This window comes from Merops nubicus, unplaced genomic scaffold (genome assembly GCF_000691845.1).
Source record: "Merops nubicus isolate BGI_N331 unplaced genomic scaffold, ASM69184v1 scaffold2605, whole genome shotgun sequence".
NCBI classification, from domain to species: Eukaryota; Metazoa; Chordata; class Aves; order Coraciiformes; family Meropidae; genus Merops; species Merops nubicus.
The window spans coordinates 34,992-60,034 of NW_008607484.1; the positions used below are offsets into that span (position 1 = coordinate 34,992).

The 25,043-nt window shown below is 36.6% G+C and overlaps 1 protein-coding gene across 1 annotated transcript in view; it reads left to right on the forward strand.

Annotated features, from left to right (window-relative positions):
* Positions 1–12,816: 12,816 nt before the first annotated feature.
* Positions 12,817–25,043, forward strand: part of LOC103772605 (ephrin type-A receptor 3-like) — a 75,434-nt gene continuing 63,207 nt past the window's right edge. The window contains exons 1-3 of the mRNA XM_008939943.1: positions 12,817–12,852; positions 14,730–14,798; positions 15,150–15,810. Coding sequence (XP_008938191.1) covers positions 12,817–12,852; positions 14,730–14,798; positions 15,150–15,810 — 766 coding nt within the window. The remainder of the gene's footprint in view (positions 12,853–14,729; positions 14,799–15,149; positions 15,811–25,043) is intronic.

Genomic DNA, 25,043 nt, shown 5'->3' on the forward strand with positions numbered 1-25,043 from the left:
TGACCCAGCAGTTGACAAAAGAACAATAACCTTTTTAAAGGTATTTTTACCTTAGAGTCATAATGCTTAAAAGACTTCCCTGATTTCAACATGTGCTTACTTGCCAGGACCCTATGTGATAGTTAGCATAGGTGTTACTTTTTAAATCTGTTTCTATTTATTGCCATTTGTTCAGTACTTCCCAAGCAAGGGATTGCAGGAAACAATGTTATGTTTTTCAAGTACATCTCCTAACTATTTCTAGCTTATCCATATTAAAGGGAAGATACAATAGCAGAGACAAAATTTCAGATGTTGTTTCCTTTAAGAAAAGAGTGTGTGTGTTGTATTCTAGAGGAATAAAAAGGCAGTCTTAGGAGGAAAAATGCTGGGGTTTATTGACTTACTGTATGAGGATCATGGCATTAAGTACTTCACTTTGTATCTTCCTAACGGCCGAGCTGCTGATGAACTTCTGTAAAGTTGTTGTGACAATTTCAATTAGTTGACTCTGAGCTGTTGTGGGGAGGTGTGGGCCATGTTAGTCCTTTTGTGTACCTGACCAAAACCCATTCTGTGTGGGTAAGGATGCTGGTTCTGAATACAGGCCTTCCTCAGTGCCTGAATAAAGAGGTTGAAAGGTAAAGCTCTTAGTGCACAGCTAAGGGAAGGATGACAGTGTAGGCTGTGGTCGTTGCTGCAGCTGAAATATGTGGCAGGGATGCAGGTAAGTCTGGACACTTGATGAAGATCTGTATGAAACAGAGCATCTAGGCAATGGGATGCCATAGCTGTTTGTATCAGCTGAGTTGAAGCTGGGGATGAAGCAATGGTTGATGACTGATGACTGTTTAACATTTTTCTGCTGGTAGTCATGAAAGGGACCTTTGTAGCTTAACTAACTAATAACACAGTTTTAAATTAAAGGATGAAATGTTAGATGAAATCTCATGGAGATGTGTGATTATGGAGCTTTCCTTAGCTAAGGAATATCTAAAAATTGCTGTGTAAAGTCAAAAAACCTCAAATGCCTCTCAGTGATAGTAATTACACTGAGCAGACTCTTATGGAATTGACTATGGGCTCCATCATGGAAACTGTTTGAGTTCTCAGATTAAATTGTTCTCTCATATGAAGTTACAAAGCATTAACTATGCTTCACGCACACAGATTAAACTTTCCCATTTCTAGATTAGTTCTCCATCTAGGTTGTGCCAGGAAGTTGAAGACAGTTTCAAACGAATCAAACTCTTACAGAAGCGGAAGAGTCACAATATTTGCCTTTCTGTGCCCGTTGTGCTCTGCAAAACTACATCCAGTGATGTGATGAAAAGGTGATTGTAATATTGGAGGCCACAGATCCTGAAGCTTTTCTCAGAATCTGTGAAGCTGCTTGTGGAAGGGCCTGACTCTCAACTTGCTGCCCTCTTGAGTTGGAGGAAAGACTCCTATGTTCAGAAGTAACCTGCTGCACTGTTACTTTGGCAGCAGTGTAGTGCCCTTGCAGATATCGAGTCTGCCGGAAAGCTGGAAATAGGGATCCAAATCTTAGAGCATGTCTATAGGGCACCTCTGTTCAGTTTACATTCTCAGGTGCATTTTACTCGCTTTCCACTCGGCATGGAGTTCATCTGCTTGTGAAAGGTAGAGTCATATACATACATGGGAGGATTGCTCATGGGAATAAGTACTGCTTCTGGACTGCCTGGTACTGTATCGACAGTTTTCTGGAGTGATCCAGCACTTTCTATGGAATGAATAATGAACTGCCTTCCACCCTGGAAACCTGTGCTGTGTCCTTTCTCTCTACCTCAACAGACCTTCTGTCAGTTTCTCTTTATTTGTGGTCTATGGAGAACACTTGTTGAAGGCTAAGATGGTCTCAGAGCAGCTGACATAACGATGCCTGATATTTTTTTCTGATCAGTTTTGCACTTAGAAAGCAAACAAATATGGTTTGGATTATAGGAAAAAAAGACAGCTATGCGAAGTTTGCTCAGAATTCTGCATCCATCTTTAGTTTAATCATCTAATAAAAATCAGAGTTTCTATTGTGAAGTATGTGTGTTACTTGCTCTTGTGCAGTAGTACTGCCAATTATATTTATTAGCCCTAAATATTAAACAGCTGGCAGGATTCCATTGTATATAAATAAGACATTTGAGATCTGGAAGAATGCCATTTCTAATATAGCCAGCTGGTGCTTTTTACAGTTAAGATTCAACACAACACTACTGAATTTCACTGTACATTCAGTGTTGTGTTAATGACAATAGGAGAACATGGGGTGGCTTGGGATTTCTGTAGGAAATGCCATTGTGTAAAAATAAATTGTTTTGAAAGACTGACTACCACAGAAATGCTATATTATGCACCTGTTTTGTGCATTTTGATGTAAATACTTTTGTGTTTGTGTTTTGCTGGCAAATACTAAACAACAAACTGCAGAGGCTTTTCAAATGTGAATTTTTAAATGCCCCTGTGCCACAAATGTTTTTCAACTTTGCTACTGTGGAGTGGGGTTTGCCTTAAATAGGAAATAGTAATGGTTTCATGCTTGCTGCTGCTTCTGAAACCAATTGCCAATGGTATGGTTTTTGGTGTGGGATTTCTTTTTTTGAATTTGTTTTTTAGGAAGGCATGATCAGCTCTTTGTTGGAGTCCAAGCAATAACTAAAATAGTAACAAATATGTCTCCCTACTATTAATTTCTCCTTATTGTATGTACTAGAAAACTGAGGCATAAAAGTGATCTAGGAATGCTTTCAGATTTACCTAACCAGCAAAGAGTTTGGAGAAGAACTGACTTCTTTCCATTCTTGCATGACTATGCCATGGTTATTTCTTTTTAAAAACTTGCCATCAGTACTTGTCTGACTACATCCAGAGGTAGTGCTTTAGGTAAAGCAGAGGGTATGGCTGGAGGAACTGATGCTTTTTGATTGTATTATTATTAATTATTAACAGGACCTTATTCTTACCAGCCATATAGCTGGAACTGTTATGTCTAACATGAAGCGTGAAATCACCTCTAATTGCAATTACTGAAGACATAGTTTTTCAGCAGCTTGCCATGTCCACAGCCTTGGGTGAGTTCCATCTTGGATAAAATTTTGTTTGCTGGAGTACGCATTGTACTAAACAGCTGCTTGTTTCCATCTCTGAAGAAGCTACACTTAAAGGCTGAATCTTACCTAGATTGTACAAGGCTTGTAGATGAAAAGTGCTTTTATGGGAGTGGTAGTTCAGTACAGAATTCAATCGTGGGGACTGTTGTGTACTTCCAAAAAAATATGCATAACCTGTGAGATAAATAATATTTAAGGAGACATATAGTCTAGAGGAAAATAAAGCTGTAAATATATTATAAAATTTTGCCTGTCTAAGCTCTGAATGGGCACTTGAACGCTGGATTCAGATGTCTGTTAGAAAGTCAGATGTTTTCCTCATTGTAGTGACCTTTTTACCTCACTGTGATTTAGAGGATTTTGCTTGCAGAAGGGTGAGAATCAGCTGTCCTTACAAGTTTGATGATGAGGTACTCAGCTGTCTAGCAATTAGAGATGGGGGAAAAGAAGATGACTACTTATTTTTCTGCAGTTTGGTTTCATTCCCATCCTAAAGATGTGTACTCTTACTTTCTCAAATATTGTGTGCTTAGTATCTATAATAGTTGCATTTATTATTTTTAACTCTATTTATTGTTTGGTTTACTGTAAACTTATTTATATTATTTAACTTTCCAGATTAAAGTGCTTTAAAAACTAAGAGGCAGTAGTGCATCCAGCACTTCTGGTGTTTTCGTTTTGAGAGAGGAAGAGGGTCAAGAAAGATTTATGATAAATTATGTATGTATCTGTTATGCCTCAGTGAAATGAGGTTTATTTACTTTGAAAGATACTCAGATCACTGTGACAATATATATGGTGCTGTAAGTAGAAGATGATGCAGCTATAGTTGGTAGAGTGAGGAGGTTCTTTTCATTTACACCTTCTGCCATGTCTTGCCCTATTTTTCTGACCAGGCTGCGAGTCTGTGGTCACATCATGGGATGTGGTTTCTCTCCCGTCAGGCTATGTATCAGGAACCACATGTTCTTGTGGGGAGGATAAGGGTGGGCTTGCTTTTTTTTTGAGGAAAGAGAAGGGGAAAAAAAACCCAAAAAAGTTGTTTGCTTGTTTTTCCCCAGTTTCACTATTTTGACTTTGCTTGTAGTGAAAGATGAAAACATGGAAAAAAAGGGGAAAAAAAACTCAAAAACATAACTAAAACTAACAACAAAAAAAGCAGGCAAAAGGTGCTGGTTGTTTTGATAATTTAGGATAAATTTGGAGCTATGCATTGCATGGCAAAATGCTATATATCAGGTTTTGATGGCCAAATTTACTATCTGGATACTCTTGATGAGTTTCACATTTGACCTGAGCTCTAATCAGAGAAGAAATAAAGGTTTTATTCTTAGTTGTAATTCTAAACCTGTTTTGCTTAATTATGAAGAAATCCCAACTTTTAGCTTAAGGCTGTGAACAAAGCCTCCTCATATACAGTGATATGGCATCAGTTGTGTTTCATCTGCTCCCAGAAATGTAAAGCCTTCAGTGGATAACTGAACAGAGGGGGAGAAGAGCACACTGGTAATACTAGGTACATCTTAGACTGTATATTGTTGTGTGCAATTTTAAACCAATACATCCTGCTTTCAACCTCACATGCTCTCTAATAAGGTTATTTTCTGTCACAGTAGAGCTTTTTCATTTAAGAGTTATGACTGGTTGATGTAAAATTGTAGAATAGTAAAACACTAGAAGAAAATGTACTGAAGTCTGTGTCTTAGAAGGATTTGTGCAATTGTACAGATAATTTCACTGTGTCTATATCCTAATCAGAAAACTGCAGTACAACTTCCTCTTCTTTCCTTTGCAATTTTTTAAAATAAAAACCTAAAAATAAGAACTGGAGGGACACCCAGGAAATCTGCTGTTTTGAAAGGCAAAAGTAGAAGAAAATTTCTATAGTACTTCCTCAATTTCTTAAATTCCCAAATCAAATAATTTTCTGTCCTCTGTTCTCAGCTGGTTGGTATTCATGGGCCTTAGATGAGTGTCTTTGGAGATGTTAGGAGGAAGGTATTTTCATATTGATGAGCTGGTCTAGAATGCATTCTTCCATGATATGGTCATTATAAGGTTTTTGTTAATAGCAAGCTTTCAGAGTTCTTGCATCCTGTTACCATTTAAAAAAAACCCCAAACTTTTAAATAGTATGTGGGAAGGTTCCACTTTTCATTTAGATGTGAGCTATTTTGTTCCTAGTCTTAAGCTGTCTTAAAATGTGTGCTGATTTTTGTTGGCCGTTTGATTTCCTCACTCCTCGAAAGTTTGGCTGTTTATCAAAATCTCTTTTTGAATACATTTTTACTTTCAAGAAACTGAAAAAGTTGGGTTTTTTTTTTCTGTGTATTAGCTATAAAAAAAACCCCAAACCAGTAGGATACATTAGAATCATAATTAACATATGTTGATTTTCTTATTGGTCTGAATTTTGACATATTTAACATTAAAAGTCAACGGAAGATCTAAATACTAAAACAGACACATCAAAGCTATTCATCTTGCAATCGTATTTCCAAATGTGTGCTTCAGCATGATGGAAGCATTTGAAATACTGGACACTGAGGTAGAGAAAGAAAGTGTTAGATGTATATATGTATGTATGTTTACTTATCATGTAATTCCCTCTTATCATACTAAAAATATTTTTAGCTGAAATTCTCTTAGGCAAAGTTTTTTTTATTTAAAAACACAAACCAAAAAAAACCAAAACAAAAACAAAACCCCAAAAACCTCCAATAAAAACAACAACAACAACAACAACAAAAAGAAAAAAAAAAACCCAACAGAAAAAAAAAATACAAATGTTATTTAGGTAAGTGGGAAATAGTCCCATGCCTGAAGCTTTCAGTCTTGGCCTGTTATGTTCCCGTGGTACAAAGTATGTCAGACGTTTTGTACTTACCATAAATTATATTTTCAGTTCACTAAGGTGACAAGCACAGAGTTGTCAGAAAATGACTTGTAAATCTTTTGGGTTCTTTTATAAAGATACAGATGTCTGTGATGGTGATGTTTTGTCTTTTTTGTTGTGGCTTCTTTCTACCCACTATTATTTCTTCAGTTTTTAGTCCTTTCTGAAAGTCTTGCTTATCACATTTCTTTGGAGAAGAGGTTTTTTTAACTCAGGCCATGCTCATGCTCTTATTAAACTTGATGGCAAATGTCCCTCGAGAGCGAGGTCAAGGATTCTTAGGCAAGTGCCAGATAAACACCAAAAAGTGAATGAAAGTTTTATATGGATGAGGATTAATTTCCCACACTTAATATAAATAGCAGAGAGCATTTTGTGATGCTGAAGTATGCTTAACTGGAACAGCAAAAAAAAATGCAAAATAATTTGTCCTAATATCGACTTGACAAGGATGTCATTGGAACAGAATTTCTTTGGTTAAGAATGTTTGTTGGTAGCACTTCCAAAATAAGAAAATGAAGTTAAAGTTTATGCATCTCTGGCACAAAGAAATGTAATTCTGGAAAATCTGGGGGAGAAATACATAAAATACTTTTTTTTTTTAATGTTGGTATCTTATTTCCAATGAAATGAAGTTTTCATCAGGAATTGTCTATTTTATGCTTGTACTCAGGACTTCTGCTGAACTTCCAGCTGTAACTTTTTTCCTTGTGTTGAAAAATTATTAAACTCACATAAAACTATTCTGAGAAGAAAATATTATTTGTAAATTGTATTAGTAGAACATAGAGTAATATCTCAAATGCCTGCTGATCAGAGTACTTGCAGGAATTGAATAAGTGTTACGTAGCTTTGGAATATTTCAGCATTTCTCCAAGTGCTGCACGAAATCTTCATATGCCTAACATTAAGCTCATAATAGAGCATTTTGACCATTTTGATTTTCAGCTTGCAAATACAGATTTTTTTTTTCTATTAAATCCTTAACAGAAACATGTAGTGTCAGCCCTGTTCATAGCAGTTTTAAATGCTATGCTTAGCCTGTATGTTAAGCCATCACTTTCTTTTTAGCATTATCTCTGGAAAATGGGAGTTACACAGATATGTTTGCACTTGAGTATCTGTATATACAAGGGAAAGGAAGACACCAATTAATAGTTTTTGAATTCAGAGGTGAATTTTAACAATTTCACAGAGGAGAAGAGGTCTCCAAAGGCTTAATTCTCTGCAAGATCCATGAAAATAAGCAGTAGAAGAGGAAGAGGGAGTGAGGCAGAAGTGGCATTAATGCTCCTAATGAAGAAGACAGGTTTTGCACTCACCTTTTATTAGATATCAGAGTACATGTTGGAGACCAGGCACAAGACACAGATTTGTAGTCAAATGGGCTTCATGAATTCTGTTGCTAATGACGTGGCTTGTTTGTTTTTATTTTAATTGTCTGGTGACCAAGGGAGAAATAAAAAAGAAAATACTACTAGCTAGTTTGTGTTCTGTCAATGAAATGTTGAAAAGTTGCATGCACTGACTATCTGAAATGTGAGATTCCTATCATAATGATCTTTTTGTTTGGGAAGGGAGTTGCTTGAGTAAATAGTAGAAGGCAGAAAGAACGCATACTTCGCTGTCTTTGCTCAGCAAGGCATAATAAAGGAGGGGGTTGTTGGTGGTTGTTGGTTGGTTGGTTTTTTTTGACTGGCTGATAAGGTGTACTGCGTACTAAGAGCCAGTAGATGAGAGCAGGGTCAGTTTTCAGTACTAGAACAAAGCATGTTTTTTTTGGTAGAATGAGAATGGTGCTTCTGTAGAGGCTTATGTGAACACCTTGCAGAGAGTGAAAAGCAGTTTCACTGACAAAAAAAAAAAAAGTGGATATTTTTTAAAATTTAGTTTAGAAATAAGCAATCATTTGACTGCTCAGCTGAGCAAGGGTGGGACATCCTATCGCATGAAAATGTTTTTGTGAGATTTCAAAGTCATTTCACCCAGTTATTTTTTTTTTTTGTTCTGATTTCTCAGCACTGTATTTCCAGTCTGTCTTAGGACACACAGTAGATATGTAGTTTGTGTGTTCCATCTAACCACTGTTAGTATTATTAGTTTATGTTAAAGGGCAGGTGAAATTACCTGAAATGATGCTCATAAGAAATCATACCAAATACATCATCATACAAAACTTCTTAAAGGGGAAAAAAAAATAAGTAAATATTGCCAGACTGTTGGCTGAGATTGTTGATGGAGTCTTGGGGATTTAGCTGCCTCAGTTGCACTGGGGCCTTGAAAAACTTAACCAACTCCATTTTTAGTGGGAGTTTTATAGTTTAGGATTTCTATACTAATGTAACAGTGAAAGATAAAATGTATTTCATTGGAATCATGTGGTTGCATGTCATGTATTGTCAGTAACAAAGTAGCCTTCAATTTCTTAATGTAAACTCAAGATTTTTGATATCATAGAATGGTTAGGGTTGGAACGGATCTTAAAGAACATGTGGATCCAACCCTCCTGCCGTGGGTAGGGACATCTCCCACTAGAACAGGTTGCTCAAAGCCCTGTCCAATCTGGTCTTGAACAATTCCAGGGAGGGGACATCCACAACCTCTCTGGACAACCTGTTTCAGTGTCTCACCACCCTTGCAATAAAGAATTTCTTCCTAATATTTTTTTTGAATCTACCCTCTTTCAGTTTGAAACTATTACCTCTCGGTAGAGCACAAGGATGAAACATAAAAGCTCACAAAAACTGAAGTATGGCAAAGGAAGGATGAAAGAATTGAGGATATAACTCGTGTCCTAGATTCCCACATTGAGAGGGAACTTTTTAGTGTTTTAGCATTCTAGAAGATGGCCTACATTCACTTCTGTACATTTCCTTTTGTAGAGAAAACGGAAGATAAAAAACAAAGCCAGAAGTCCAGCACACCCTGCTAGATCAGTTCTGGAAAAGAAAACCCTTTCTGTCCCAGCTCTGTCAGCCATTATGACCTGAGCATATGAATTAGACCTTCTCATTGGGGATCTCAGAGATTTTTCTGTACTGCTGAAAGCTGCTATTAACATTATCCAAAGAAGATTTTAAGAGTGAAAAACAAAAAAGAATGCTTTCCAAAAGCCAGTTTACTTGCTAGGCAAGGAGTGGTGCTATGGCACTCTCCCTGAAGATGTTTCAAAAGTGATGAAGGTGCCTGCAGGCATTAGAGTAATGTAAATACTGTGTAGTAATGTGAATTTGGGAATGGTGGTCACAACTCTGCTCCATCTCTCCTGACGGTAGGAACAAATCCAGTACCCAGGGCCTTATATCACAGTTTCAGATTTCCAGCTCCCCCATCATACTGTCATAAAATCTCTGACAGAATTTTATAAATCCATTTAATAAAAAAGCCCTGTATTTATCAACCCTATTGGTCTGCTTGGAGGATAGTCCTGTTACTTTATTCTTCCAGCATTTAGAACCCAGCTATTAATTTCTAGTCAGCCCATAGCCAGTACTGATAAATAGCTGTTAGTTCAGTAGCCATACAGTACTGAAATAAATAAATACATACCAGTTGGGACACCGTTGAAGTGTAATTCCCAATGGACCAGTGTTACCAAAGTAATTGCACGTAATTGAGATGAGAATTAGGTTTGAGGCCCGCTGGTGTCTGATTTACATGATAGAAGTACAGATCTTTCATACACTTGCTCTACAAGTATCTCAATACTTAGTCTCTAAGTTCTCAGCCTAACTCACACCAGTGTCCTTCCTCCTCAATATTACATACTGCCAGTTCCTTCCTTCCTGGCTCAGGTAACCTTCTTTAGGTCTTTCTGAACTCCTGGGAAAGTGCCTGTGCCCAAATTCTCTGCAGTATTTCTCTGCTGCACTGCCATGTAGTCTGCCTTTCTCCTTGTGTCAGCTGCTTCTTCATCTTTCTGCTTATTCTTCTGGTTACCTTCTGGTTTATCTGTTCCCTCTATCTGGAGGAGAAAAATGTAAACTGTTCCTATTTTCTCTTAGCAAAGACTCAACAAAATGAAACTTCATATGGAAAAATGCAGTACCCTCAGAAATAGATCTATCCTTTTTTAAGATCCAAGTGAGTTTCCATGGTAACTAGGTTTGAATGGCTATACTTTCTTCTTGTATACTTTCTTGCCTTTTGCTTTACATTCTTGTTCCTGCAAGAAATACTAGTGGTTGCACGGTTGCATGATGTACTGTTTAGGAGAGTAGGTTCAGTAGAAATTAGCCCCTCATCCCATGCTAGATTTCCATGGGATAACAATATTTCTGGGAAGCTGAAGGTGGGAAGAGGAGAAGCTGAGACTGTCAGACTAGGCTCAAGGCATAAAGTGAAAAGAAGTGTGTCCTTTTCTGCCATATGATTGGCCCTATAAATATCTGCCTTACATCTGAAGTTTTCTTTCTTTTCCATTTCATTGCATCATTTCCTTTTTGACTGAATTCCTCTTTGTGACTTTTCAGTCACTTTTATTTACTAAAGCTACCTCCCTTTTGAACTGATCAAGCCCTAGTTATGGAGGTTCCTGCACACTCTGAATGCTATTCTTTTCTTTCTGTACTCTGAGATACAAAGGCACATTTTAATTACAATGTAGTAATTCTGGACTCTTCTTTTACCTGATTTATCCTCCACCTCCCAACAGATCAAAAATTTCCTCATGTATTTAAAAGACCTTAGATACTTTTTCTTTCTGATGCTTTTTATCTCTGTGCTTCTCTTGTTCCCTACAGTAAGTGAACCTTTTCTGTAGGTTTTTTAATAAGGAAGATCTAGGTCTTCTAGTATAAGGAGCATCATAGATTTTTTTACACTCTGCTTTTCTTTAAGACTTGAAAATAAGCTTTATCCCATACTTACTTCTGTTTATATATCTCTTCTACTCTTTTAACTCCTACCTTATTGTTCTGTTATTGCAGCTATATAGCTGTCTGGGAATATAGGTCAGAGTGATGCCTGCACAAAGTAAAACTGCCCTGAATACTGTAATGCTGAACAGGCTACGTGGGGATGTTGCACAGGAGGTTTGCTTCCTGTTGCCACTTAGCCTCTTAATAGCCAGCAAGTTTTCATGCCAATATCTCTCTATAAAGCTAAAGTATACATACTCAACTTCTAAAAGTTTGTTTATTGATTTTTGTCCTCGTGTAATGATAATAGATGTGAGTGCTGAAAAGGAATGCTGTGAGAGGCATAGTCTTGTTTGGGTGCTATCTGATACTCTTGCAGAGCTCAAGGGCAGTGTAAAGGCAACAGAGGGAAGAGAAGAAGAGATGATAGACCAGGACACCTTTGTGTTAAGGAGGATACCCATAGTCTCCCCTTGGTATGAAGTGGGCATGAGTTTAGCATTTTGCAGCAGTAAAACAACATGGAACTTTTTTGTCCAGAATAGGTTTGGACTGAGAGTTCCTTTATAAGTCATGCCTCAAAAGACATACACCATAAGAAGCTGCTTGAATGGACTAAATAAGGATTTACAGTAAAAGACTACTTGCTCTCAACTGAGCCCCCAAGATCAACACAGAAGCAACTGACAATAGTGATTAAATAAAAAAATATTCAATATTTTATTAACCAACATGTACTTTGTTCTATGTTTTTTCTCTCCTTAATTCTGTCCCTGGAATAAAAATGTCTCTCCTCTTTTTTTTTTTTTTTAAGGAAATAATTTTTTAACTACTGTAACTTCAGAGAGCAAGTTGAACATACGAATTACAAGTACAGAAATAAAAAATTTAAAGCAACTACAAAGAGAGATGTTTGAGAAATCTCATTTAATAGAAAAACTTGTGGGTAATGGAAGGGAAATTGTCTTGGTGTTCTTGCTGATCTGTTTAGAATTAAATCTCTTGGGGGTGCCGATAGCTTACTGGGAGATGTTGCAGTGTGTGAGCACTGCAAATGTACTGCTTTTTTTTTAGATTGATCATGATGATGATTGAAGTCACAATTCTACTTGAATTTAGTAGATGTTCTGATTTGGACATTCTTCATGTAGTTCTAGTGACTTATTTCCTCTAAACTCTTTCTAAAACAATAGATGCAATCCCTATAATTTTATAACATTTAAATATTTTGGTCAAGTTAGCACCCTCTTTGAGGCTGATGCTTCCACTCAGCAGTGTGACAGCATTAAATGATGGATTTGAAATTTTGTTGTTTATGTAAATGGACTGACGTGGACTATTGTTTCCAAGCAATTTGGTCTTCATTGAAAATTAATGAAGTGATAATAATTGCAACTTCTGGGTGAAGGACGTAGTAGTGGTGCTACCTTTATCTTGCAATCTATATATCTGCATTCAACTGTCTGTGTAAGCATGTTGGCTAAGAAACTTCTGAAAAAAAATTGCAATGAAACTTGTTGAGAAAAATAACATCTGCTGTGGAGATGTTTTAAATTGTGCAGGTTCCTGTTTTTGTTTCTATCTCCAACTGGACATGTTAAATATGTTCAACTGATGAGAAATTATATGGAAGAGAAAATAAGTAGATCACTTATGAATCAATATGAACTGTTTAAATGTCCATAGAATTGTTTACGTAATCTTGTGCAGTTTCATCCAGTTATTGTGACAGGATTTTGATTTGTCCAGGTAAGTAGGTATATCCAGCTTTGTGGGAGACAGTTATGGCATCTGAATGGATTTTTGCCACAGGATTAGATTATTGGCTCAGGGGCTGTACTTGTACAAGGACTTCTGTCAGAGGAGGGTCCTCCACTCAGTTTTGAAAACTTGTCAGAGATTGGAAGCCAGGGTCCAACTGCCTCTTGTGCAGGCAAGAGGTTGTCCTTGTACGATGGGCTGCCCGGTGGTGCCCAGCTCTCAAGTGGCCGTGAGCTGTAGTGCAGCACCTTTGGCTCGGGGAGCCCCTGCACTGCCAGCTCTCTGACAGGGCAGCACATCATGGCTTGCTGCAGCGTTTCAGCTGCTGTATGCACATCTAAGATTGTTTCTTTAACTCTGTTGAGCTAGTCAACAAGAGATAAAACTTGTGTATGGTTAGATCTGTAAAGTGAACTAAAATAAACTTTGTTTCAATTAAAGGAAGAATATTTATACTCCTTTTATCTGCTGGTTTAATAACATGATTTAAAATCACATCTTCAGTGGTGTGTGGACAATTTCATTGTGCAGACTAGCTCTTAGTCATATCAAAATTTCTCAGGTCAGTGGGTTTGGACTGAGAACTCTCAGATGTTACTCTGAAGTGGCCACCTTTCTTTTTTTTTCCCCTTCTTTCTTTGTATGTGTGTGTGATGCATGTATTGTAGAACTAGGAAACTGTAAAGACAGTTAACACTTCTGCATCTCAGTTTCTTTGTTGGTGTAGTGGGAATAGTACTTTTTTTCCTTAATGTTTGCTCTGCAGTATACTAAGGTCCTGCAGCAAAAGGTGCTCATGCAAAGTGAGTACTTTTTAGACTGAGATCGTCAATGTAACATTGATGTGACTTGATTTTTGAGGCAAGATTGTCTTCTAGTAGAAGTTCTGTGTCTCTCTGCTGCTCCCCAGCTGCTCTGCATCTGTCTGCTTGGGGCAGCGTTTGTGGGTTTTGCAGAGGCTGTGCATGTGTGTGACAGCAAAACAAGGATTTCTGTAGCTGCTGTGCTACTGTATGCTCTGTTAGTATGTGCTTCATTATCACAATAGGAGTCTACCTCTTTTGTTTCTGTAATTAACTTTGAAGTGTAGAACAGAAAATCATAAGGCCCAGGGGAATTTTACCAGTGAGTATAAAAAAACGTGGAGCCAGACTCTTCTCTCTGATGCCCAGTGAAAGACGAAGAGGCAGTGGATACAATCAGAAATACGGAAATTCCATGTAACCATAGGGACCAACGTTTTTACTCTCATTACAGTCAAGCAGTGGCACAGGCTGCCCAGAGAGGCTGTGAAGTCTCCATCCTTGGAGGTACTAAGAAGCCTGACTGAACAGGACCCTGAGTGACCTGCTCTGGCTGACCCTGCATGAGCAGGGTGTTGGGCTAGAACACGTGGGTGGTTTTCATTCAACTTCAGTGGTGGTATGATTCCATAGTAGCTATAGCTCTTTGTAATGAGTTTTAATCCTAGTGCTTTAGTGGTGAGGCTTTTCATTTTGTATTTTAATACTTGGAATATAGAACAACTGCCATTTTTGTGTGGATAAGAGCTCAGGAATAGGTGACCTTAAAAAAAAAGAAAAATTGACTAACAGTAAATATTTACTTTAAGCACCCCTTTAGGTGTGTGTGTGTGGTCTGGTGTCCTGTGTTGTTGTGGGTTTTTTTGGTTTGTTTGATTTTTTTTTTTTTGTAAATTCTTCTCTCTGGTAAGTGTGAATTCAAGAGTCCACTAAGACTGCTGCATGAGTAGTTCACAAATAGGGAAGGAATGGGTTTCTTATCTGGGTCAAGTAAGTTTCTCAGCTGATGACTGATGTAAAAACAAATTATAACTATGTATTCTTCAAAAACTGTTTTAGTGTCATAGCCCATATTGTTCACAGAAGACTTAAGTAACCAAGATACTTACAGTAAGTTGGTGTAATTTTTAATAGCTCTGGAAACTGGGCTAAGCTTGACTGTTTGTGCAGAGGACATGTATCCCAAGCAAAATCAATTGTCATGCTTCGAATAAATTTGAAACCGTAACATTTTATTATGACTACGTGGAATTTCAGTGGGAGCCATTAGTTTTTGTTTGTAAGATTTTAAAATCTTGTTTAGTCTTTGGAATATAACTTGATTCTAACAGTGAAAATGTGGTGGTATCCTAGTAAACCTCTTCTGTTTCAGGTAAGTGTGGTTGTAGTAAAGACATTGGTATCACAACTGAAAGAACAATACTGAATACGGTTGAAGAAATCACGGTTTTAATAATGCACAACAATAGTAGTATCTCTTTCATGCCACTTTGAAATAACTTGGTAAAACTCACATCTTAACGATGAATTCTGTGTTCATTTAAGATATTTCTGGGGTTTAGTAGGAAATAAAATAAATTCAAGTTTGACCAAACTTTGTCTATTTTATAGTGATGTCCAAGCAAACTGATTTTTCTTTTGTCTCTAACGTGATTTTTATTGGTATGATCATTAATTATAAAATATTTCTTTTTTTCCCCTCTTTTTTTTTTTTCCCTTCCAGTGGGAAGAGATTAGTGGTGTTGATGAGCATTATACTCCAATCAGAACTTACCAGGTGTGCAACGTTATGGATCACAGTCAAAACAATTGGCTGAGAACAAACTGGATTCCACGCAATTCAGCTCAGAAGATATACGTGGAGCTCAAGTTTACCTTGAGGGACTGTAATAGTATCCCTCTAGTTCTGGGCACTTGCAAAGAGACCTTTAATCTGTATTATATGGAGTCTGATGATGACCATTTGGTAAAGTTCAGAGAGCATCAGTTTACAAAGATCGACACCATTGCGGCTGATGAGAGCTTCACCCAAATGGATCTTGGGGACCGAATTCTCAAGCTGAATACAGAAGTCCGTGAGGTGGGGCCTGTCAGCAGGCAAGGCTTTTTTTTGGCTTTTCAAGATGTAGGTGCTTGTGTTGCCTTAGTCTCGGTGCGAGTGTACTTCAAAAAGTGCCCTTTCACTGTCAAGAACCTCGCTGTGTTTCCCGATACAGTACCCATGGACTCTCAGTCACTGGTGGAGGTGCGGGGTTCTTGTGTCAATCATTCCAAGGAGGAAGAACCACCCAAGATGTATTGCAGTACAGAAGGAGAATGGCTAGTGCCCATAGGGAAGTGCTTGTGTAATGCTGGCTATGAAGAAAGAGGCTTTGCGTGCCAAGGTAACAATGCCCTCCATGTTCATAGTTCAATTATCAACAGGGCCCTCACTTTATGTCCCTGCTCTGTGTATTGGGTCGTGTTAATTTTCTCCATATTCTTGAGGGAAGTAAATTAGTTGACAAAATTGCCATGAAAACGGTGTTTATTTAATCTGTGTAAATAATGTAATTTTTTAAAATTTTTGGTAAGGGTCAACAACTGATTTTTAGTTAATACAATGAGTAGCAAATCTAGCCTTTCTTACCACTCTTGGACTTCTTTTCAGTAGCTTAGACTTTCCTCAAATGCATTGTTTGTGTCAAAATATTTGATTGTTTTGTGTGTGAATTTTTTTTTTTCTTTTTTTTTTTTTAATTTGTGGCTTGATGTATGATTTTTGCTACTGAGCTATGTTGATTGATTTGGATTAATCAGAAGAAAAACAAGTAGCACTGTTTCAGGCAGTATAGTTCCTGAATCCATTTTGAAAATTAACATTTGGACTTCAAAATTGCATTTGCATGAATACTCATGTACTTAACTCCAAAAAATTTTCTCCAAACTCTTGGTTTCTGCAAACTATGGTTATGTGAATGCTCCCAAGAACAAGACTACATCAGGGATTTTGAGTTCTTCCAGAAATGGTCTTTTAAACATTATAGAGAAATGCGTGTTTTATTTACCTAATTTCAATATCAACCAAAATGATTGTAGTCTACATTTTGCTTTTTATAAAAGTACATTTAGAAGTTTTGTGCTAATTCAGTCTTAAACCTCTTTTCATAGAGTGCCTTTAAGGGTGCTGACTGTGAAGAAGGGTCTTGCATTAAATAGATAGGTGAAAAATAAACAGTGATATCTAAAAATACCACATAGGGTAGGAGTAGTAGCTGAGAAATTTACTGTGAGGTGTGTGTATGTGTGTTTGTGTACATGTGTGTATACATGTATCCATAAAAACAGAAATTGAAAATATTCTGAGCTTGGTTGAGAGAGCATCTACTCCCTTTTCATCGGTCTTACAGTAATTTTGTTCAAACAAGTAAGTCATGGGGAGCTAGTAGGAGGCCACCAAACCATAGCCAGGTAGTTGTGAATACTGTTGCTCTAATTATAAACATTCTTTTTCTCAGAAAATGCAAGAGAGATGTGGGAGGAAAGGATTAAGAATGTGTATTATTTGGTTATGCTTTTAAGTAGATTTTAAATTTTTTTTTTGCCCTCAAAGTGAAGAAACCAGAGAGCTGAGTCAGTTGAGCATGCTTTTCTACAATTAGATACCAATATTAAGAAAACAAAATTAAACTTTTCTGTTAAGAGCTCAGTCAAGGGGAGGATATTTTATTATTAAAAAATGCTTTATCTAGGGCCTCCTATACTACCCTTGACAATGCTAGAATGTTAGTGGTACTCTAACTACTGTATATAGTCTTGTTTAGTATAGAGCCTGTGTTGTAAATGTTTGAAAGCTGTTGGTTTCTAGCTTTAAGCTGGAAAAGGGTCATTTAGGTTAGATGTGAAGAAAAAGTTCTTCAGTATGAGGGTGACAGACCACTGGAATAGGTTGCCGAGAAAGGTGGTGGGGCCCCATCCGTTAAGACATTCAAGATCAGGCTGGATGGAGCTCTGAGTAGTTTGATCTAGTTGGAGATGTCCCTGCTTATGGCAGAAGGGTTGGACTAGATGACCTTTGGAGGTCCCTTCCAGCCCAGACATTCTATGATTCTAGGATTCTATGGTTTAGAATTTCAGTTACACATGAGCACAAAAAGACAATCGCTCCAGAAAGTGTCAGACTACAATCAAGCAAAAGTAAAGTAAAATAAAAGAAGTTGTTTTATTAAAAACAGGTTCTCAAGTGCTTGGGGTAGTCAAGACAGCTCCTACTGAGCTCTGCAGAAATTAAGAGTTCACATCTGTGTGTGAGTATAGCATACGTGATATGGAAGGCATAAAATCAGACCATAGGCCTACTTTCTTTTTCTTGTTCTTTTTTTTTTTTTCCCCCCAACCCTTTTTTTTTTAACTCTCTCAGCAACTGTTGATCAAGTGAATGATATTATGAAACTGTTAACAATAGTGACAGGTCCTTTGGGTTTATTATGATTTAACATATAATGTTCTACTAACTTTTATTTGAAATCATATTTATCAAATATTTTCAGTGTAATGTGATTGAAGTGGCACTCTAAAAGCAGTCTGTAATTCAGAACCTCCCATTTATTTGCATTGGTAAATCAGCAGGAGTTGGAAAGCTCTGAAACTGAGATCAGTTTTGACCTCAGGCTCAAGGCTGCTCCTGCACCTTACCTTTCCTTTTTTGATTCTCTCCTTCTCTTGCTCCTTCTTTTAGGGAGTTGGAGCTTAAGCATTTTTTGGTTTTTTGTTTTTTCAACAAAAGGACAGTGGAGTCAGGATTGTAGAATCTGAAGAAGATCTGAAATGGTGTTACAAGCATGGACTGGAATGAAGGCATAATTTAGGAAAAAAAGTGTTTCAGCTTCAAGGAGTAATAAGTAATAGAATTTTTTTGTATTTCCAGTAGTTGAAAACATTCAGCAACTTAATGTCTGTCACTACTTGATCCTATGTTCAGACTATTTCTGATTTTATTTCCACAATGTTTTTTTTTGGAAACGGTGTCATTTTGCATTAGCAGGAGATTATTGCTGACAATTAAATGAAGGACTCTAATGGTGTATGATCAGCCTCTTTTAAATTTCATTTAGAACAGCTTTTCTTGTTACTTGAAAAAATATTTAAGGCACAGCCATGCCCCAAATAACAGAAGTTGTACCATTTTCTGTTGCTGCTTCCTTTTCTCTGTTTAAGGTACGGTTCAGGCCTTTTTTTTTTTTTTTAAATTGATGTACATGCACATATAAAAATGTGGCTTTATAGCATATTTGTATCTAAACTCTGAAAAGCCAGCATTGGACTACTGGCTTTACTCAGCATATTGGTTCGTGTTGGAAGGATTATTGTTCTCTCCTGTGTCCTACCAACTGATAAGCATTTTATACATACACCAGTACGGTACCTTCCTGTTAGTCAGTTAAAGATTTAGGACCAATTTTGCAGTGGCCATCCTTGTCCTCATTGTGCCTGTGTGGAGAAATTATTTCTCAAAAGTGAATTGAGTCGTTCACGTTGAGGAATTGTGGCCTTTGTGTTATACTTAGCTTAAGACTGAACATCTCCTTTAGCAAAGGTTTTGCATCTGGTCAATATGTTGGAGGGATTAGGTTGTATATGGTGAGGTATGTCAAGGAGCATGTTGGAAAAGCCACTTTTTTTCCCCGTTAGCTAATATTTATGTTAATTAGCTAAATATGTTATGTGACATCCACTGTAGACTGCTATTACTGCTTTGTTAGGACTTGCATCATAGCGATCCTGTCTATTTAATTTTATTATAATATTTCATGGTTGATTAGGTTGTCTTCCTCACACTATCTTGTCGATATTACAGCTCCAGGCTTTTTTGGCCATACAGAATTAGTGTGTTTACTTTGTTACAATTAGAGAAAAGAATCAACTGGCTAGTACTGCACACTAAACCTAATGCATTCTCATAGTCTCCATCGTATTCCCCAGTCAACAAGGAGAACTCATCTTTTCCATTTGTTCCCTATCAAACAGCCATAGTGGATCACATACGAGGTTTGTCTGCCCTAGGATTCTTTCTGACAGTGGCTAACAGCAGAATTCTAGGAGAAGTATAAGAAACTGTATAGAGTGTTGCTTTACTGGGTATACCTTTCCACTTCTGCCAATTTACTGTTACCTTTCTAAGACTTAAGATGCATCTTGTAAGAAAGACTATGTGTAATAGGAATTGATGACCTGTCACCTGCTAATTTGTCTGGTTTTGACTCATTTTTAGTGTCTGTAATTTTTTTTTTATAGCAATGAATGATGTCTTGTGTGGAAGACTCATCTTCTTGCTGTCTTTAAGCCTTCTGTCAGTTGGATAAGGTTTGCCATGTGCTTGTATATTGAGAAGATAATAACTGGTCCCTTTTCAGCTTCTGTATTAACAATTTTCAAGGTCTCTTTCATGTCTAATATCTCATCTCTAATGCCTATATTCCTAACTCTTCCCCTCCACTAGAGCATTCGTATTTGGAGGATAGGCCTATTGCTCTATACTTCAACTCATCCTTTGAGTATCTCTGTACACAAATTAAACAATGTGACTTTTATGAAAAGGGCAGTGAGGCTTGTGTGCAGTATTTAGGTTGCAAGTACACCAGGACACTATACAGTGGCATAGTATTTGGAAGAACCCAAAGATAAATAAAGAAAAAGGAGCATTCACATCACCTGCCCACTAAGTGATTTGGATGTGGAGAACCACAGAATGTTTTGGGTTGGAAGGGAGCTTTGAAGGTCATCTAGTCCAACGCCTCAAGCTAGGTGAATGCTACAGAGAATAATTAGATCTCATAATGTCAAGGTTAGTTAATTGAGGTAATAGTGTCAAAATAAATGGAAAAGATAGGATAAATGTTGGAAAAAAAATGTCTTTAGTTGTGTAATGATCTAGAAGTCTCCTCAGAGAAATAATGGAAGCCTCATTTCAGGAGCTGTTTTTAAAAAATGCAGTCACTAGGTGATAAAGGAAATCCTGCAATGGCAGGCTTGGACTCATAAATCTTTTCCATCCTGAATGTGTCTATTCTTTTGTTGGTTTATTTCATGCACTTCAGAAAGACTAGCTGAACATAGAGAAACGTATTTTTCATTATGATGTATTTGATTAGCAAAAGTGCAGTGGACAGTTTTTTATCTGTGTGGGAGTATGAGTGAGCTTGAACATTCTTTTGAATGCATTCAACAGGTGACCCATTAGACCAAAACCAGGTTTTGTGGCTGCAGTTAGAAAATGGAAAGTGAAATTAGTGGGTCTGAACAGAATGAATCAAAAAGCACAGAATTGCATTTTATGCATGCTATGATTTCAAGGTGTAGTTCTAAATTTTAGTTGCTGAAATTGAGTAAATATAACTTGTAAATTTCCTATGTAATAAAATTGTAAATTTTAACCACAGTGACTAATAGATTTTCTACAACAAAGACAGAAGAAAAAAGGGAACGTAATCCAACAGTCCTTCCTTTTATATACATAATTTTTAGCTATTAATCAATGGGAGAAAAGGGAGTAATGGGTAAAGGAGAGAGAGGTGAAGTTTGCCTACTGTGCCTGGTTATTGCAAAAACGACTTCACAAAATTTCCTCCAACACTAAATTACTTGGTGCTTCAGGGTGTATAGTGAGCATATCCTAAATCATATTTCTCTCTCTGAGTTTATGGAGATATGAAAGGAATGCAATCTGTGGCTGCTAAACCTGAACCATTGCATACATTGGTTAAATCTTTCAGTACTTGAGATAAAAAAAAAAATATGTAAAGCATCATTAGTACTAAGGATGAAAAACATTTCTCTAGATTTCTTTTTTTCCCCCCTACGCTTTGAAGAACTATTTTGTCTCTGCATAAGTAAATATACTTTTTACTTGTTTAAATCAGTAGATAAAAGATAACTTTACATATAAAGAGAAAAAGTTGCTGTGGGGAACTACTCAGTTTTGTGCAAGTGAAAACAGGCGGAAGGCAGGTGTGCATGCTGCAACTGCAAGGACGACAGCATTTTCCCTTGGAAGTACCTGAGTGGCTTGGATTTATTGCTTACACTCCAAAAGTGTGTGGTTTTAACTCTTGGGCTGTGTATAGCAACAAATTATCTTAAAAAAAAATTATAGGAACCGATCATAGGAAGATCATATAAAATAATAATGGAACTATTAAGAGAGTTTCCCTTTACATGAAATCTGAAAAACCTAGAGATTCACATTTTTTAAAGCAGAGGTTTGAGGTGTATTTTTTTTCTTTCACGTATATTTTGATTTTGAAAAGCATGAGAAATGCTTTTTTTAAGAGTCTCTTAATCCTTCAAGCTAGTAAACTAAAATGACAGCAGCTATGAATTATGAATCACTTTATTTGTAAAATATTCATTGTTTTTTATCCACTTTATATTCTGTAAGTACATAAACACAGCACACCAATGAAGGATTTACCTTCCTGCTTAGAATTTATTTAACTCTTATGAAAGTTATGTCAGAGATATCCAGTTGATTTTTCATAGGACAAGAATCATGTTGCACTGAATACTTCAAAAAGATCATGACCAACTTTTTATGTAACGTTTTCTGACTGTTACAAATTTGGAAAATATTCTCCAGTTTGTACATCATAAGTGGTAGATGGAAAATGCAAGTTCTTAAGGCAAAATTTCTTGCTCACAGTGTTACGATTTGTGAGCACATTTGTCACATGTCCTAAAGAAGCAAAAATTAAAAAGAAATGTTCTGAATTTACAGGAAAAGAGAGGTTTTTTTTTTTTTTTTTTTTTTTTAATATATGACACTATACAATTTTCAAGTTAGTGTTGTTTTAGTGCTCTGTAGTTACTTGAGAAAAGTCTTTACTAAATTCCTTGGAGATTGTGATAGAAATATTTAAACAAAACCATTTTTAGAGTTATTTCTATCCATGTTTTAATGTTCATTGATTGTCAGCCCTGTGCTTATGTCTTTTGAAAAGGCTTAATACATCTCTCCAAATTGTTCAGTACTACAGTATTAGTGTATGATGTGATTTGGTAATTCAGAATTGAATTTGTGTATTCAAAACTAGTTGGGAGATGGAAAGTTTCACTCCAAAAATGAAATATTTGCAAAAGTGTTAATGACTCATAAAATGCAACTTAATACAGTTGCACTATATGTTTGTTCATTCCAGGTCTCTTACCACTTTAGAGGTGATGCTTGCTATGCCACATTGTGCATATTTGGACAGTTTCTTCCTTGTACCTCCCTTACCTACTTTTCAAGCAACAAAAAGACAAATCCTATCACCCCAAACCCTACCAAAAGCCTCCACCCCCCTCCCTGTCCAAAGTAGAGGAGTTTGCTGAGTATTCACTCAGACTCTACAATTTAACAAGTATGTGTGAGGTATTTGCTTCCTCTTTTTAACATGGAAATTTTCATCACTGTTCTCAAAAACTTTTATGTTCAAGACCATTACTGAATTAATTTTTTTATTTTTTTTAATTTTTTTTTTTAGGACTTAAATGCAAATATCTTATGGATGTGTATCAGAGAATCCTAAGGGACCTTGCTGGCATTTCCTTAACCTTTTCATTTTAATGTTTTCACTTCTTTGGAGGTTTTCAAAAGATTAAAAACTAAATTAATAGTATCATCCTGAGTGTGTTTTTCTTGTACTGTCTTTGGTGACTTTCAATATCAGCTTAGTTCAGAGTTGCACAAAGATTGTATTGTCAGTGTGAATTCACTGAACACACGCTTTTTCCATTCGTTTCTCTGCCACTTGTGCCTGTGGATAGAGCTATTTGACAATCCCTTATTAGTTCCAGAGTGGAATTTATAAAGGCTAACAGGGCTTTGCATTACAACTGACAGCTGGTACTAGACTTTATTAATAGAGAGCAATTGTAGTGAGAGCTGTAAGTTTTGATAATGTTTAACAAAAATGCTCTTAAAGTAAGAACAGTCTTGAAAGATGAATACGAGATGACAAGAATCTCCTATATGTCTGCCGCTCCTCAGCGTGAAGCACAAGATGTTGTCAAAACATGCTGTTGGCAGACATCTAAATAACCAGTAATTGATATCAGATTTTACAGAAAAGCTTAGTCTGCAGGAGAAGTATCACTATTGACTTTTTCTTTGGTTCGCAAACTGAATAACAAAGGTTGCATTTGTAATGTCTCATTTTCTTTGCATTTGAAATTGCAGTTTTATTCTTGATAGCACAACATGATAACTTCGACATCACGTGATCTTTTAAAGGAGAGAAGATAAAAAGTTCATTGCCTAGAATTTGTTTGTAGCTTTAGCTTTAAGTACCTGCCTGCATTGGATGCCTTGACAATTGGTGTATCTATTGTGCGAAGGCAGAAGTAGACCTGAGCAATGACAAATCCTTCAGAGGTCAAGGAGGCGAACTATTTCACTGTCATGAATCTGTGGGTTCAGTGGTTGTCTACTGTAAGGTTAAAATTTGATGTGATAATTTAGAACAGCTGCTCTTTGACAGAAAGATTCACTTTCAGCAAGGGAAGAAAAAGCCATATGGTAAGAGCTGACACTGTGCCAAGCCTGAGTAACTGCAGAAGTGATACAGGACAGTTCTCTTCAACAACATGGTTGAAATAATGCTTTCTTGCTTACCATTGGTACTAACAATTATGCTTTTTTGTATCGTACTTTATCCCATGATACTTCTTTGGTAGTTATTTTGAAATAATACTATTTTTAACAATGGTGATTCAGAGACAGAAAAGGGCTGTGGGCTTGAAAAATACACAGTTTGTTCATAACCCTGTCTAGGCCACTCTTTGTGCTGTAAATATATATGGAAGTTTCTTAGAACTACTGCTTCAAAATATTCAACTAAAATGAGATACATTTTGACGGGGATGCCTAATACCTGAGTCCATATGCTTTAGGCAGAGTATGTAAGAATTCACTTAAGTCCCACTGCCTTTATATGCATTCTTAAGTTCTAGTAAATTGAGCATGTGAATAGCATGAATCCTAATCAAAGAAGTGATTTACTGTCCTCAGCCTAAGCTGTAGTGGTCAGTTTACATGTAGGAGTGAAGTGGTCATCAGAGCTCAACATCTTAGGAAGAATTCTTTTGTCCTTCAATTTGGAATACCCCTTTTTCACAAAAATTCTTTGTAGGTGAAAAATACACAGACTCTCTTCTCTTTGATTTGGCAGAGATTTTTAGTGGAAGGAGAATAACAGAAGAAATTACTTATAAATACTCAGCTCTTAGCTCTAGAGAAACACTGGTAAACAAGTGACCATCAACCCTCTACCAACAGTGTACTGTCCTCTAAGAATGCATCTTTTTTTGATGCTCCCCCTGCAATATAATGAGAAAGGGACACGAAACTGTTTAAGGAAGAAAAAAAATTCATTCTCTTAGGAAAAAAGATAAAATCTCTAAGGTGATTATTATAAGCAGTAAAGTATGTTGAAATGATCATCTGTTACCCAGCTGAAGTAAGAAAAGATGTAAAGTTTGGCAAACTTATTAAAGCCAAATATTAAACATATTCTTTGATGTTTTGCAACCTTATACAGAGTTCACTTATACAGGATTTGACCTAGCCTGAGCAGTCCCTTAATCTCTGTAAGAGGTAATT